The sequence below is a fragment of the Acanthopagrus latus genome, chromosome 13 (assembly GCF_904848185.1).
Source record: "Acanthopagrus latus isolate v.2019 chromosome 13, fAcaLat1.1, whole genome shotgun sequence".
Taxonomy (NCBI): domain Eukaryota; kingdom Metazoa; phylum Chordata; class Actinopteri; order Spariformes; family Sparidae; genus Acanthopagrus; species Acanthopagrus latus.
This window is the reverse complement of record NC_051051.1, coordinates 1,319,806-1,337,371: the sequence shown is the minus strand read 5'-3', so window position 1 is coordinate 1,337,371 and position 17,566 is coordinate 1,319,806. Positions and strand designations below refer to the sequence as shown.

Here is a 17,566-nt window from a genome sequence, read left to right as displayed (position 1 = left end):
TATCTGATATTAACTGTAATAAAGTTTGCAGATACTGTGTTCTCTGTGTCGACTGATTATCAGATAAAATAAATTAATTTAAAAACTGACTTTGACTCTGACGCAGCTGTAATCTGCAAAGTAACTTGTAACTAAAGTACAATTAAACAATAAAAGATTATAAGTACAGTGTAACTATACAAAATTATATTTCATCACTGTTACGTATTTATTTAGAAACATCCCACAAACATCTTCTACAAGAAAGAGTTACTTAACAAATTAATCATTTGTCTGTTAACAGTGAAATTTCAATTAATTAATCATTTATAATTTACCATTTATTAATGATATGTTATTATAACGCGTTAGTCAACAAAGAGTTTAACAACAACTGGTTATTTATTTTATATAATATACAGTTACATCATTAATAATAAAACTTGTTACTTCTGTGCTAAGATGAGAAAATAACAGGCCAAGAATTTATAAATGTTACATTAAATATATAATAATCATCACTGATGATGAATTGATAATATTATGTTTAATTACATTTAAATAAACAGCCAGTGTGTAAGTGAACAGTTTGCTTTAAAAACCTTCTCAGACGATTTGATTTACCATCATTAATAATTGATTTTATTTATTTTCTTATGTATCAGTTTACAGTTAAATTAAAGTTAGTTAAAAGTTTCCTCACTGTTTCAAACCATCCGTTTTTATTTCCTCAGTTAAAAAGGTTTTTTAATATGTGAAGTTTGTCTTCACTGATTGGGTCTGAGGACAGAGACAGTCTTTATACTGATGATCTAATATAAATAATATTGATTAATTATTTGTGCATTATACATTTATAAACCTTTATAGCAGCAGTTAAAGAGCCACTCATTCAAGTTTAATGAGCTAATTTAACAATGTATGAAGTTTTACCAGGACTGTTGATCAGCTCGATTTAAACTCATTCATAAGATTTATAATCTGCTGATTGATTCATTCTGGACCTGGACACGTTAATCGATCCCTGATCCATGAAAACACATTTAATACCCCCAGAACAATGATGCCAAACTGGAAGTGTTGTGTGCAAACGGATAATGGGGCAACTGTTAACCTTTGACTGGTTAAAAGCCCCAAACTGAGGGGGGGAGGCGCACACACACACACACACGCGCGCGCACACACACGCACACACACACACACACACTGGGATGTCAGAGAGAAAGGAAACTCACACTCATTTCCTCCGTGTGGTTTCGGTACAAATCAACAACATCCTGTCCTTTTGTGAATCCTGCCTGCCCTCATGCTGGTTTGCGTTTCAGAGTAGGCGTTATCACCCCTCCCCCTCCCCCACCTCCCCCACCTCCCCCACCTCCCCCTCCACCACCAGCACCACCTCTCCTCCTCCTCCTCTCCTGCTTTTTTTCACACTACCATAGAAGCTGTAGTCATACCTCACATTGTTGCAGAGGAAGGAAGGGCACGTCCTTGTTCGTAATAAACAGACGGGGAGCGGCCATTACTCAGCCTCATCGAGCTGAGACGTGAGATCTGAAGCAGCCTGATGTTCTGGTCGGGCACCGACCGAATAAATAAATAAATACAAAGCTCTCGTTGTAAATGAATTCGTTCATGTGTCATATTCCTGTGGTTAGAATATAAACCAGCGCCTCATCTGAGGACATGTCGTGTGTTCTTCCACATGGAGGGGTTCAGATTGAGCCCTCTCACGTTTCCCTCACAATGGCAGCCTGAGCGCGTCTCCTTTAACGTGCAGCAGGAAGCAGAGCTGCACAGATAAATAAATTAACAGGTTGGAATAAAGCGAGTGGCAGCACAGCGATGAGTCGAGTCTGTACGTGGATCAGCTCTGACATTGTGACCAAAAAAAAAGCCCCCACCTCCTCCTCTGCTCACCCCTTCTTCTTCTTCTCCTTCTTCTTCTCCTCCTTCTTCTTCTCTCTCTCTCTCTCTCTCTCTCTCTCTCACACACACACACACACACACACACACACACACGCCTCATTCGCCATTTCTTCCCATTCATAAAAATACTCGGCACCGCGCCTGCGCAATGCCATTCGGAGTCCTCCCCATTCATAAAAATGTAACCTCCGCATTTCAGCCCTCCCGAGTCGCTCTGCCCTCCCATTCACAAAAAGAGAGAGAGCGCGAGAGAGGGAGGGAGGGAGGGAGAGAAAAAAAGCGGAGGCATCTGCGCAGTGCCGTCCCCTTTCCTCTCCTCTACCCTCCCATTCATAAAAACTCTCTTCCCTCCCCCTCGGTGGTTGCAACATCATATCCAAAGCTCTGCGTCCACAACCGCAGTCGCCTTTTACGCACCAGCGAGTGGAGAATAGTGCACTCGCCTACATCGCTCATATAACTCCTAACACTTGGACTTATACCTTAAACCTCAACATTGTGTGTGTGTGTGTGTGTGTGTGTCTGTGTGTGTGTGCGTGGAGCCGCTCACTCGCTCGGACTGGACTATAAGCTGCGCGCAAACGGAGTGCGCAACGAAGAGATGAGAATTTTATCCTGAAACCACAGTAAGTGCTCACCTCCGCTGTTTTAACTTTAAAATACTGTGTGTGTGTGTGTGTGTGTGTGTGTGTGTGTGTGTGTGTGTGTGTGTGTGTGTGTGTGTGTGTGTGTGTGTGTGTGTGTGTGTGTGTGTGTGTGTGTGTTATGTGAGCGTGTGGCTGCACAGACCGACCATTCAGTCCCTTCCGCTGCCTACGCTTCACCTTCAGTTCCTCTGGAGAAACGCTCCTGCACGCTCTTTATTTTGCACCGAGCTGCCTCCTCGGCTCGTGTTTGCACTTCGAGTCAATATTTAACCACCGATTTCAGAAGCAGAGCGCGCGGCTGAGGGAGGGGAGCTGTCGTGTTTGGAAAAGCGCAACTTGTTCGGATCCCTGACAGCAGATTTCAACACGTATCGCGTCGCCGTGGTTATTTTAAAGTGTCTGTCAGCGGAACGGATCCATATTTCGACCCCATGTCTGGACCTCGGAGGCTCGGCTGCGTGTCTCCTGCTCGCTCTGCAGCGACCGCCTTGGTTGGCGCACCGTGTCGGATGTGTCAGGTGTTTCTGAGTTTTATTTATTTTATTTTATTTTATATTATATTTTTGGCGAACGCTTTCTCATCTTAGCTATAAAAATGTCCCCTAAAACAAACTGCCTTTGGATCGGCTGGTGCTGGTTGCCAGGAGCGATAACGTCTCGCTTTACGCATCAAACTACGCATTTGGTAATCTGCTTCAAACCACCTCGCTGCCGCCTGCCTGGTGGCACACAGTGTTCCATTTTCTTCATCAGTGTCACACTTTTGTCTTCCTCGGAGTGAAGGTGTTGAATCCGTGCTCACAATGCCTATATAAACATGCTATTTGAGTCTGCCGAGCGGCCGCCTCCGGTTTTTATGACTCAGTCCATTCACATATTGAAGAGGGAGGGACGCGCACACACACACACACAGGCACACAGACCCGCACGCACGCACAGACGCACGCGCATGGTTCCGGCTCGGGGCTCATATAATGGTCTAGATCTGACGATCACAGGCGCTCGTGTCGGTGCCAGCGGTGTCGCAACAGGTTCCTCCACCGGACGAGCGCGAGGAAACGCGGAAAAACACGAGCTGTCAGCTGAAACATGTCGAGATGAGACCGAAGATAAATCACCAGAGATCAATACAGCAACACAGAGACGGAAAATCAGCCTGTGCGGCGAGAAGAAAGGGAGAGAAATGCGTCTAAATGTGTGTGTGTGTGTGTGTGTGTGTGTGTGCAGATGTGGGTCAGTGGATTTGTCTTCCTCCGTCTGTTTTCTGTCTCCTGGTCACTCGCTTGTGTTTTTTTGCTGCTCATCGATGAAACAAACTGATTTCATTCAGCCTCATCGTGACCGGAGCGTCGGTTCAGAAGCAGCCAGCAGCTCTCATTCACAAAATCCTGTAATTCATAAAATCACACGCACTCACACGCATTTCCCAGACTGAGAGGGAACACGGGGCAGTTTCAGATCTCTCGGTGTGATCACTGCTGGAGAAAAGCTTCGTTTTCTTTGCCTCTCCGTTCATTTTGTCCTCTCTGGCTTCAAACCTCTGCTCTCTCTGCTTGGCCTTGTTTTGCATCTTTGAGTCTTTTGCATGCAAACCCTGCTCTCTGGTGCTCCCAACTTCCATTGTTCTAATGTCAAAGTTAGAATGGAGGAGGTTTGAAACCCTGTTGGTATTCAGTCGAAAGATCAAGATCGTTGGGAAAACTCTACATTCAGATAATCGCAGGGATCCAGACGGAGACGCTTTGGTTTGAAAGATTTAATGATTGTCTTCATGTCAGATTTACATGTTGGTTTGATCCCTGACGCTCACAGTTGCTCTATGACTTATCACAGAAACTGTGCAGGGAGAGTAGTTTTAGCAGAGTAGTCGTGAGATAAACTTGTGTCTAGTCATCGACAGTAGCAGTGAAAAATAAACCATGGAGTGAAAAATGACATTTCACAGCAGTCAGTATGGTGTGATGTGACGGATCTGCTCATCAGCTGGTTCTGTTAGAGACGATGTAACCTGGCTCTCAGTGTTTGAAGATAAAGATTAAGAAGACCATCAAAAATTAAGAGAACTTAATAAGCAGCCGGTGGTAACTCTGTCTTCTGTTTCTGTCTTTGCAGTATTGCTAAATGCTGCTTTAGAGTGAAGACGTGCGAGGCACCAGCCTACACATGGAGTCCAGGGTTCCCCACCACATCCCCGGAGTGTCGTCCTCCCTCATATCTCAGCCCCTGCTGGACAGTCGAGTGCCCTATGGCCGCCTGCAGCACCCGCTCACTATCTACCCCATCGACCAGATCAAGTCCTCGCATGTGGAGAACGACTACATCGACAGTCCCGCTGTCGTCTCCCAACAGCCCCCCAGCCAGAAGTCAGCGAACCGAAGAATCACCTGGCTTGGTCAGAACCAGGAGGCCTTCCTGGGGGCGAATCACAACCATCATCACAATCACCAACACCAGCACCACCAGCAGGGCAGGTGCGAGCCCCATCCTCACCAGGACACCACCACCCACCCTTGGATTTCCTTCAGCGGGAGGCCCAGCTCGATCAGCAGCAGCAGCAGCACCTCGTCTGATCAGAGGCTGTTGGACCATGCTGCGCCCACCCCAACGGTGGACCACCACCCAAGCCTGCACCCCCACCAGGGCCCCATCAACACAATCACTACCCGAACTCCAGGCTGCTTCACTTCCTCTGAATCGAAAGTCCTCACCTCCTCTTCCTCTGCTTCCTCTTGCTCCTCCTCGAAATCGCTGGACCTCAAGTCTGCAAAGTTGCCCGCAGGAGGCGTGTGCACCACTGGAGGCCAGCAGGGGTCGGCCCTGATACCTTCCTCCCCGGCTGAGAAGAAGCACCTCCTTCTCTGCGAGCACTGTGGGAAGTGCCGATGCACGGAGTGTACGCTCCCCCGAACCCTACCCTCCTGCTGGGTCTGCAACCAGGAGTGCCTGTGCTCTGCTCAGAGCCTGGTGGATACAGCCACCTGCATGTGCCTGGTCAAAGGGATCTTCTACCACTGCACCGAGGATGAAGATGACGAGGGCTCCTGTGCCGACAAGCCCTGCTCGTGCTCCCAGGCCAACTGCTGCGCGCGTTGGTCCTTCATGGCTGCCCTCTCTGTTGTCCTGCCTTGCCTGGTCTGCTATCTGCCAGCGACAGGCCTGGCCAAACTGGGACAGAAGTGTTACGACAATGTTAGCCGGCCCGGCTGCCGCTGCAAGAACTCGCTGGGAGGCGCGAGCGCTCCTGCTCTAAAAACCGGAGGCGTAGAAGCAAAAGTTGGGACGCTAGAGAAGCAGCAGCAGGGGTCATGATACTGGACCAAACTGGCTGGCAGTAGCCTTGCTAAAAAATGGACAGGACCACACAGTACTTGCTTGCTCTCTAAGGACAATCCAACACCAACCCCTTAAACTACCCCATTAATCTGCTGGAAGATGACTTATGTAAAACAAAGGTACTTAAATGGCTTTTTGACCTGTGTTTGATAGAGTGGATGATCAAAAGGGGGCCCGATCTGAGAGAGTTGGCTCGTAGGAGAAGCTAACAGCCCCTCTGAGATGTGTTTGTTTGGTTTTTTTCTTTTGTAAGAGTGTCACAAGAAGAAGAAGAGACGAGATTGTGGGACTGGTGTTTGTGTTGTTTTGCAAAGATGGCTGAAGGCACAAAGTCATTGTACCTCTCTGCTGCTCTGTATTTCACAACTAATTTTGTAACGGTAACTAACCAGAAGTTGGTTGCGGATCCTCGGATGGCGTGAACGTTATTTGATGGAGAAAGATATCTTTACCCCTCCCACCCCCGAAAGCACAGCCCGGTGTCCGTCTGTCTGAACAAACAGGAGAACGAGTGATTTCCTACACTGAGGCTCATGACAGGCCACTGTGAGAGTGAAGTCACCACTTACTCACTCACTCTCTCCACTATTATGATGATCACCATCTTTTAGTGTCGCCATTTCTCCTCTTTTAGCTTAAAGATGCTAGCTCGGTCATCCTAACGTTACTTCAAAATAATATTAACGTCCCATAAATCTCAACAACGTGTCGTGGATAAGCAGTTATGAGAAGCGAGCGAGAGAGCGAGATAATCACTTTTCAGTGTGTTTCCTATTGTTTTGGGGGGAGGGGTGAAGCCCGGACGCTCTGGAAGATTATGAATGCTGTTCACCAATCACCTCAAAGGTAATGCATGTAATGATCTGCATGCCCTAGTCTAATGGTTACCCACCGTGCTAGAAGTCGATGTGTCGTAGAGAAATGTGTAAAAAAAAACAACAAAAAAAAAACGAAAACAACAAAAAAACATTCACCCAACCTTCTCAGGGACTGTTACAGTAATCCTCTCTGGAACTTGGCCTACAGCATGTTGACTTCTAAACTGCCTAAAAGCCGCCTGGTCTACTTCCTCTTTGCACAAGAAGGCAAAGAAACATTTAGGGGCAAAAAGGCAATAGTGAATAATTTAAAACAAGTAAGCTAAGTGAGAGACAGACTGGCCAGAAAATAAGGGTTTTTTTTTAGTTTTTGTTGGGGGAAGCAAGTGATGGAGAGTGAAGAGGAGCGCGAGAAGGTGAAGCAAAGTCGTCGTTGTGTCCGTATCGAGTCGGAATCAAACCTGCCACTTGCACAACCTTTTTAGGAAGACGCAAACCCCTTAAAGGACGTACTAAAGCACAGTATTAACCACCTCAGCTATCTCACATTACGTTTGCGTGCACTACATTTACACCGCAGCCTCCCTCCAACACACACACAGTGTCTTCATTAAATTCTAATCATTATGCTGCATAGCTGCGTTAGTCAGATAGTCTGTCTTTTATTCTGAAAGTCTATTTTTGTGGCTTGCATGACATTCTTAGGACTTTGCCAAAGGAAGCTAGCGTACAGTAGCTTGTTTTTTCGCTGTCGTGAGCGATCGCAGTTGTTCCGCTCTCCTGCCAAACAGAGCTGACGGCAGCTGGTTCTTAAAGGCACGCTGCCCTTTAATACAGACGGCCTTTTCTGTTTGGCACGAAGGCGGACGGGCGCTGTTGCTCCACAGCACACACCTCTCTTTCACATCGGCCCCTTAGCTTCCATTAGGGCGCCTAACTTCACTCATACCTGCGTTTGTCGTGTTGCACAAAGCTGATATCACACAGGAAAAAAAAGGAAAGAAAACACACTGTCCTTAGTCTTGAATGTATGAGGCAATATCTTCAAAACCTAGCAATTCAGTCCGAGAGAAAGGTGCCAAAACTGAAGAATGATTGTGTGACCGGGTCAGAAGGCCCGGTTCCTGCAGGTGGGCGACAAAAATCACAAATGTTTTGACAATATATTTAGTAATAGAGCTATGCAGGTGAAATGTTATTTGCTGTAAATAGTTTCACAACATTTGTGTTCTTTAGAAGAGACTTTTAAATGTCCTTGAAAGATTGCATGGTACATTATAACTACAATTCAGTACAAAATATATAGAGAATATATTAGATATATATTTTGAGGGAAAGATGTTTTTGAGGTCGTGAGAAGAGAGAGAGAGGGAGGGAGAGGAAGAGGAAGGTTGGGGACGGGGTAACAAACATGACAGGTCTTTCTATCACTAGCACTTGATTTAGAAAAGTGTGCCCGGCAATAAAAAAAGAGAAGAACTCCTGCTGTTTATGCTATCCATGGCTCATTAGCAGTCGAGAGGCTAAGCTAATTCCCCGGTTCCTCTCCGAGTCCTGAGGACTGTGGACTCATTGAATCCACACAGGGAACACAATCTACCCCTATCCGGATCAACCCATTTCCTGCTGTTACTGCTCAGTGTCTCAGCTCTCTCCCCTCTTTCTCTCTCTGCTTTCTCCCCCCTTCCTCTCGTCCCTCTTCTTCCCTCCTTCCCACCCTGAGAAACTGTCCAGCAAACACCCCTGGCCTTGATTGACAAACACAGCTGCTGTGCATAAACTTGTCATACCACAGAGTCGGGAGAGAAAGACGAGTCTGTCTCTCTTCCTCTCCCGTCCTCGGTGTTTTCCCCCACCGGCTTTGTTTTTTTTCCTCTTTCGAGTCGTGTTCTTTCGGTGCCATCTTTCTTAAACCAGCGGACCTCTTTTTCTCAACAGTCGCTGCCTTTCTTTTCTTTCGCTCTTCAGCTCTGTCACTGCGAGAGTCGTGTTGGTCACTTCACGTTAGCTTTATACTTTTACATGTGCTCGCTAGCCTGTTCACCAACAACGACAAGTCAACAATTTAGCCTTTTTATTCTTTAATTTTTTTGTCCCTTTGCTGCAATGCTGTGACTTTTACACACCCACACCCCAGATTTATTTTATTTTATTTTATTTTATTTTCAACCCAAACCAGAGGGAAAGTCTCCTGCAGCTGGGTGATGCTACTCCATTCCTTTATGCCTTTGCAATGTCAATGTTGGGGATTCAAGAACGAGATCTGTGCTTTTGTTTTTGTTTAGATATAACAAAAAGAAAAAAATCTCTCATATAAAAGGTTCCCTTTATAGATATATTTATTTTGAAGTTCTATTTTATATAGTATTTATTTAGATGCCAACTTTTTTTGTTTGTGAAGAAAGCTTATGTCGAAATGGAATGTACATTGACAATGGAAATATATATTGTTAAATATATCTGGCTGTTGTGTCGTTACTTTTGTGAGTTCATAACCAACAACACACACTGACAGACACCCAGACAATCACACTGCTGCAGAAAATACTTTTTAATCAGGTTTTAACGTCTCTGTAGCCACTTTAACAATTAATCACTCTGTACAAGAACATTTACAGGCTTTAGTCGTTTTACATCAACACTTCTACTTCCTGAGGTTCCCCCTTCCTGTGTCTGAATAGATTGCTGTCTATAAAACACTGGTGGGGCAGAAGAAGCCAAATAAAGCAGCTTGACCTCAAACTGAAAGAAAACATTACATAAGCACCAGGAAATAATTTACTGGCTTCCTCCGGACGATGTAACATGAGATACGGACCAGTCAGATAGTCAGTTCATATTAGAGATGGTGGCTGGTGTGTGTGTGTGTGTGTGTGTGTGTGTGTGTGTGTGTGTGTGTGCGTGTGTGTGTGTTTAACTCGCAGGTTAAACTGACTTCCTTCTAGTTTATAGGGGTGGTCTGTTATAATCTGGATGTGTCACATTCCTTTCTCTCCAAAGCACCTACTTATGAAGCACACACACACACACACACACACACACACACACACACACACTGTCGTCACCCCCCGCCCCCAGCCCACCTGTGCTGCTGTTACCCCGAGGCGTTCTTCCTCCCTTCACGCCCTCCACTCCTTCCCCCTCCACACGCTTGTTTCCTGGGTGTTTACCTGAGTGCACCTGGGAGAGAGAGAGAAGAGAAGAGAAGAGAAGAGAAGAGAAGAGAAGAGAAGAGAAGAGAAGAGAAGAAGAAATGCAGAAGAAGAAGAAGAAGAAGAAGAAGAAGAAGAAGAAGAAGAGCAGAGCATGTTTCCGCTGCAGAAGCCCTGCAGGCGCTGCAGTGTCTGCTCCAACAGGTGAGATCAGAGACCAACCTGCCTGTTTACCTGCCGGTCTGTCAGCACCCACCTGGGACAGAGCTCACACACACACACACACACACACACACACACACACACACACAAACACCTGCATTTGACTTCCTCCACACCTACATTGTCATCTCCACCCCACCGGGCCGGGCCACATACATATCATCAACACAGGAAGCTTCGGCGCAGGCAGGTGAGGGAGAAACCGTTTATTATGGGCTGGTGCTGCGGCAGGTTTGGATTCACGGAGGGAAAAGTCCCGGGTCAGAAACTGTGTATGCAAATAATTATTTGTGCTGTGGTTTGGCTCGCAGCTTGTAGCAGAACAGTTTGGTTCACCGCAGGAGACAATGCAACAAACAGCAGCCAGAAAAGTCACATCACAAAAGTTTCGAAAAACAGACTCTGCACGTTCGCTGCAGTGTGTGTGTGTGTGTGTGTGTGTGTGTGTGTGAAGGAGGCCGGTGTGTCAGACGTTTGTGCTCTGCTTCATTTGCACTGTTACGGTACAATGTCAAGAATAAGGTCGTCACACCCAGCACACACAGAAACACATCAGCTGGTGTTATGGTAAAGTATTTCTGCTGCGTTGATCATTTCTTACACATGCAGACGTTCTCAAACTCAAGTGAGACACGAAGAGAAAAAAACACGTTCATTTAGATAAGCAACTCAGAACAAGACACCGATTAAAGAAGATGGTGGATGTTTAAAGAGCAGCCAGCGTCACCAGGATAACATGTCGGCATTGTACATTTCTGTAAACCAGAGATACGCTGAACTTGGTGCCAAGAGAGAGAGCGACCGCTGGTAACTGGTAACCCATCAGGTTAGCTTAGCTACATTTACACTGCGCATTTTAATGAGACGTTTGACATTTTCCAGTTGTGTTTGTGGCGACAGATCTTGGTAAAATAAGCCAGAAAACATGATCTCTCTCTAACTCAAACCAAGTGGTGTTTGTGCCTGAACGTAACCAGAACACAAGCACGCTGTCGACCGAACAGGAAACGTTCACATTTCATTATAAATTTCAAAAAACATATAAATTCCAACACCAACTCTGCTGATTGGATATGTAAAGAGCAGAGATGGAAAATAAAAGAAAAAGAGGAGGACAGAGGAGACAGGAGAGAGGAGAGAGGAGAGAGGAGACAGGAGAGAGGGGAGAGGAGACAGGAGAGAGGAGACAGGAGAGAGGAGACAGGAGAGAGGAGAGAGGAGACAGGGGAGAGGAGACAGGAGACAGGAGAGAGGAGAGAGGAGACAGGAGAGAGGGGAGAGGAGACAGGAGACAGGAGACAGGAGACAGGAGACAGGAGAGAGGAGACAGGAGACAGGAGACAGGAGACAGGAGAGGGGAGAGGGGAGAGGAGACAGGAGACAGGAGAGAGGGGAGAGGAGACAGGAGAGACAGAGGGTCACTTTATTCTGTAAAGTGTGTCAGCGTCCCTCAGACTGGATGGGACTTTGTTCCAGTTAGGACACATGTGACCTAGTGTGTGTGTGTGTGTGTGTGTGTGTGTGTGTGTGTGTGTGTGTGTGTGTGTGTGTGTGTGTGTGTGTGTGTGTGTGTCCCACTGAAAACAGACGTTGTGTAGTGATAACAGCGGGACAAAAGGGATCATCAGGTGCAACCTCCGAGCAACACAATCTGAACTGACCCATCTCATGTTTGCCGTCTTATCTGCTGCGTTTCACAACCAGCTCGCCGTATCGCCGCACATCGATGTGACCTGAGATACCACTGAAAGAGGGCAGGACGCCACTTTCAGCGTGAATCTGCGTTTAGGTAACATGTGTTAGACTAATGCTTCAGAGGCCGCCAGGGAAAACCACGTGCCAGTTTCCTGCAATGAATGATGTTTCCTCTCAGCTGGTCTCTGGATCTGTTCGACGCTATCAAGACGCTAACTGTAAGTTTGGACTTCCCAGCCTCAAGTTAGCTCGAGTAAATCCCCCGCAGGTTGCTGTTTAGATGACATATTGCAAAAGTCATTTTCACATCTGGTGCAGCGCTCAACCCGAGCCCCCCTCACACCACCGACAACCCCCAGACACACACACACACACACACACACACACACACACACACACACACACACACACACACACACACACACACACACACACACGGTCCTCACTTCCTCTCCTTTCACCCCTGACTCCGTCTGTCTCCTGCAGATTTTTTTTTTAATAAAGAAAGTGTGACAGTTTGATGATCTGTCAGCATGGAAGAGAAGAGTATGCGATATCTTCCTTTTCAGATAAAATTGTGGCAAAATGTTCAGATCAGACAACAAAGTATGAGCCCAGAACCAACAGACACGATGACTGGTACCTTTGATCAGCACCAGAGACGACATGAGACCGACATCTTATCCCGAGTCGCTCCGTACCTACAGGACGGCTCACAAAGTTAAAGATAAATACGTCAGATTTCTTTGGTTTTGTTTTACCACAGCGCTCTCTGTGCTGCTTCAGAAGCTGTTGTTGTTGCAGTCTTTGCTCCCTGCAGACCGCTGACAGATAGAGTTGGTCACTCAACTGTGTTTCAGCACCATGATCAACTAATGTGACAGTGAACATCAACAAAAGTCGATTAAACATGACTGAAATATACAACAAACTAATTTGGGGTGTTTCCAGTCAGATGCATGAATTAAAACAGGTTGATGGTAAGAAACTGTGAGACTTGTGAGACGAGTGTGTGTTCTGTACATATGATTGTGTATATAGGTGAGTATGGAGGTCGTCATGCTCATACACGTGAAGACCTGAGTGCACGCCGTGTGGAAATGGGACCCCGGACATTTCAGGCCTGCAGATTGCAAAATCTCATTTGCACAGATGTACAAACACACACGGAGCGTCTCCTCCCTCCCGTCTCTCTTCCCGCTGTGGAATTCAGAGTAAAAAGTGTGACGGGACGACTTCAGCTGCAGGAAAAACACATTTTAACACTGGAGAAGTGGAAGAGGGACAGACGGAGGAGAACAGGGAGCGAAGGATGAGCGGTTGTTCAGGACTCAGAGAACTCGTCTGATTTAATGTGCATCCGTCCTGTAACGGTCAAACTGTAAATGTTAGATTAAAAACATCTCACATTTTTTCATGAATAACTTGACAGCGATTGTCAAACATCCAAATAGTTTTCATTTCCAGCATGTCAAAGACCAAATTTGGTGGAGCTGGAGCATTTTTTTTATGGACCGAAATATTTCCCAGTTGGAGGCTTAAGTGTTCCTTTGAGCCCGAGGAGACGAGAGAGGAAGAAAGACAGAAAGAAGAAGAGGAGAAAGGAGAGATTAGCCACGATTTTTACTGCTGCAGTTGCCTGCCTACCAGCAAGTCAGCCAGGCAGTCAGCCTGTCCACCATGAAGCCAGTCACCCAGCCAGCAAACAAGCCAACCGGTCCATTTCATTCAGTGGGGCCACTGGCATGGGACCAAGTAATGCCACTAAACAAAGAGCTACTGTCTTGCATCACTTCCCCTCACAGAGGCCATCCAGGCCGCAGCCTCTTATCACCAGGCACTGCCAGTCTGCAGCGACCGAGGCCTCCACCACACCGGCCTCTTTACTGCTTTCTGTTACAGCCTTCTCCCATTATACCTCCATTATACAGCCTGTATCCAGGGGAGGCTTTTATTTCAGCCTCCAGGAGTGTCAACAAAAGGGCCCGCGCATGAAGAAGCTGAACAAAACAAAAAAAAAACGAATTAAACCCATCAAACGGCATTTTTAATTGAATTTCACCTGACCCCAACACAAAGGAGAATGTTTCTCCACTTTTTTTACCCGAGAAGTGCAGGTTTCTGTCGAATTAAAGCGAGTTACGTCACAAAGTGTTCATGCAGTCGACAAACAAACTGGAGACTGCAGAAGTCAGTTTTCCACTTCTCGTCAGTGGGCTTCGGCTCGGAGACCGCAGTCCCGCTTCTCGGATTTACAACTGAGGGAGAAACATTTTAAACATTTGAAGCCTTAAAATGTGGTGTTCTACATGGTTCTCTTCCACGCTGATCCCAGTGTGTGTGTGTTTTCTTCTTATTGCAGAAGTTAAGCAGTGAAAGTCTGGAATCTTAATGGGCAGCTTTGCTCCTCAGTCTTGATAAGTATTCTGCCGGTGTAGTTTGATACTTCCTTTCATTCCACAACCTCTCTGTGTGTGTGTGTGTGTGTGTGTGTGTGTGTGTGTGTGTGTGTGTGTGTGTGTGTGTGTGTGTGTGTGTGTGTGTGTGTGTGTGTGTGTGTGTGTGTGTGTGTGTCTCACGGATGCGTGTCTGTTTTCAACAGGCCCTGTAGCTGCCTAAGGGGGGTGGACATGTGTAAAGGAACTGTTGCATTCCTTTCAGATCCTCCTCTCAAAGGGAAAACACACACACAAACACACTCATTCAAATCTATACAAACTGAGCTCACAAGAACACACAAACCTTCTCCCTCTCTCCCCTCGTTCTCTCTCTTTCTCCCTCTCCTTCTCTTTCGCTCTCTCTCTCTCTCTGAACAACAGCGGAGCAGAAAGGTCCCCCGAGGCATCGGAGGGGCCAAAACTGAGCCGACCAAACTTGGCTTCCGACCCCGGAGCAGCGACACGCCCACTTGGCGGCAGCCTGCAGTGCATTCCTGGTGAGAGCATTGTCAAAGCCAAGCACTTCCTCTGGAGCAGGGCCAGCCCCACCACAATAACATTTCATACATTTATCTCTTTGGCTGGAGTCTCTTACACTCAGTACTGACACAAACAGAGAACAGACACGCATGCATGAGGGAGAACGCACACACAGGAGTATTGCAAAACACTGTTGTGATTCTTTGCTCTCGTATCGCTCCCTCTCCTCCTCTCTGCCTCCAAGTGTTCCTATCTTTGTTCCTCCTCTGATCTTGTTCTCTCTTGTCTCGTCCTTCTCCAGCGTCCCCTTCACCCTGACCTCCACTTGGTCTGATTCAGCTGGTACCTCGTCCTCTTTCACCTCATGAGTCCTCAAAACTTTTTCAGCTGGAGGGGAAAAAAGTGCAAAGTGTGAAATCATAGTTAAACTGAAGTAACAACAACACTAACCCTCTTTCCACAATAAAACAAATGGACGCATGTGGATCTGCACAGAGTGTCGACTGTGCATTAGACATTAGACATATTTTGATGAACCACTTGTTTGAGAGTCTATTTTATTATGTTTTGTTGTATTTTGTCACCTGGTTTTGTGTTTTTGCATGAATAAAGTTGTGTTTCCTCTACAACTTGATGCAGAAAATGCACAAATTGTAATATGATGCACACGTATGCTGTTCGACTGCTTCTCTCGTGTCTCCTCCAGTGCTGAAATAATAAAACCTGGTCCTTGGACGTCTGTTCAGCTGAAGACTAAACATGGGACAAAAAAATATGTTGAAGAAATAAAAGCAGATTTTGCAAAATGCAAAGAAAACAAATGTTGGTAAAAATACACAAAAGTCTATGTCTATTTAATGTTTTAAAATCCACACAGGGGATAAACCACACCCACAGTTCAGTGATTGGTCCAGTTAGAGTTACAGTACTGGTATTAAATTAACTCTCAGGTAGAAGAACAAAGAATTCTTCATTGTCTATAAAATGTCTGATAGCAGTGAAATGTGCCGCCTGTTCGTCCGTCTGGGCTCCAGATTCTGTTCAGTCGGGACAAACACACACCGACAGAGAGACTTATGTAACAGGTATGACTTCACAGGAAGTCAGTGCTATTGTGTGTGTGTGTGTGTGTGTGTCGGGATGGAGTTATTTTAAATGTAGTGGACTATGGTGAATATTTCTTTGGATTGTAATTAAATTTTTTGTTCCTCATGTTTGTGGGTTAAAGGGGCAGTTTGGTGTTTTGGAGAAGAAATTCAAACTCAGAATTTTAATATTAACAATATTAATGAGGTCATAATACAAACAAGTGAATAAAGCAGCTGTTCTCAGAGGAAAATAAGGAACACTGTGTGAGGCTAGAAAGGTGGCAGGGTCCGCCTCATGTAAACAAAGTAAAACAGTTTTAAATCATTTTGTCCTTTAAGGTCCATTTGTTTATTCAGTTTGTTTATCAAAATTTGTTTGGGCATAAAAATGAATCAGTCACTGCAGATGTTTTTCTTCATTCTGCCCCTTTATTAGTTCTTCCTGTTTCCAGCCTCTCAGCTGTGATGCTCTCACACACCCACACCCTCCTCCTCAGCACTGAAAGGTGGAGCTACACCTACATCCTCACTGTGGTGTAAGAACACAAAGAACACACACTGTGGAGAACACAAATCACTGCGGCTCACACCTTCACAGTCATCTCAGGTGGAGCTCAGCCAGGAGTAAAGGTACAGTAACAGCTGACGTCAGCAGCCAGGATGGTGTTGGAGTTACTAACCATGTCAGCGTGGAGGTTGTTACATGAGGCTGTTATATTATATGTTACTTTGGATAATCATAACAGATTTTCTAACCAATATAACATCTTAAATAAAGGATCTGAAAACAAACTCGGCTAACACATCAGGATGGCTGAACTTTATCCTGCACACTCACACAGACACACACACACACACACACCAGTCCAGACTCTGTTCATGGAGCTTTAAACACACTATAAAAGGCACAAAACTGTTATGTAGTGACTTTCACACACTGCAGGAGACTTGTAGAGTTTAGCTGAGAGGGTCTGATGTGTTGTGATAAACTTACAGCAGGTTTGTGTTACAAATCAAACAGACGTCGAGCCAGTGAGAGAAATAATGATGTTACACACATTTGTTATTCCACTGAATCTGCCAACACGCTGTCAGGAGAGGAGGAGAGAGGAGAGGAGGAGAGGAGGAGAGGAGGAGAGGAGGAGAGAGGAGAGGAGGAGAGGAGAAGAGGAGGAGAGAGGAGAGAGGAGAGGAGGAGAGGAGGAGAGGAGGAGAGGAGGAGAGAGGAGAGGAGGAGAGGAGGAGGGAGGAGAGGAGGAGAGGAGGAGGGAGGAGAGGAGGAGAGGAGGAGAGGAGAGGAGGAGAGGAGGAGAGGAGGAGGAGAGAGGAGAGGAGGAGAGGAGAGAGGAGAGAGAGGAGAGAGGAGAGGAGGAGGGAGGAGAGGAGGAGAGCGGAGAGGAGGAGAGGAGGAGAGGAGAGGAGGAGAGGGTGTGAGGTGAGGAGGAGAGGAGGAGAGGAGAGGAGGAGAGAGGAGAGGAGGAGAGGAGAAGAGGAGGAGAGAGGAGAGAGGAGAGGAGTAGGGAGGAGTGAGGAGAGGAGGAGAGAGGAGAGGAGGAGAGGAGGAGAGGAGGAGAGAGGAGAGGAGGAGAGGAGGAGAGGAGAGGAGGAGAGGGAGAGAGGAGAGGAGGAGAGGAGGAGAGGGGAGAGAGGAGAGGAGGAGAGGAGGAGAGAGGAGAGGAGGAGAGGAGGAGAGAGGAGAGGAGGAGAGAGGAGAGGAGGAGAGGAGGAGAGGAGGAGAGAGGAGAGGAGGAGAGAGGAGAGGAGAGGAGGAGAGGAGGAGAGGAG

The 17,566-nt window shown here is 46.5% G+C and overlaps 1 protein-coding gene across 2 annotated transcripts; it reads left to right on the top strand.

Moving 5' to 3' along the window:
- Positions 1-2,267: 2,267 nt before the first annotated feature.
- spry4 (sprouty homolog 4 (Drosophila)) lies at positions 2,268-8,490 on the top strand. Of its 2 annotated transcripts, none has more exons than XM_037120202.1 (2): positions 2,268-2,534; positions 4,668-8,490. In XM_037120202.1, exon 2 carries the CDS (start codon positions 4,719-4,721, stop codon positions 5,862-5,864), a length of 1,146 nt encoding a protein of 381 aa, XP_036976097.1. In that variant the 5' UTR covers positions 2,268-2,534; positions 4,668-4,718; the 3' UTR covers positions 5,865-8,490. The 2 variants fall into 2 exon arrangements, with proteins under 2 accessions (XP_036976097.1, XP_036976098.1); XM_037120203.1 differs by lacking the exon at positions 2,268-2,534 and adding an exon at positions 2,747-3,073.
- Positions 8,491-17,566: the final 9,076 nt, after the last annotated feature.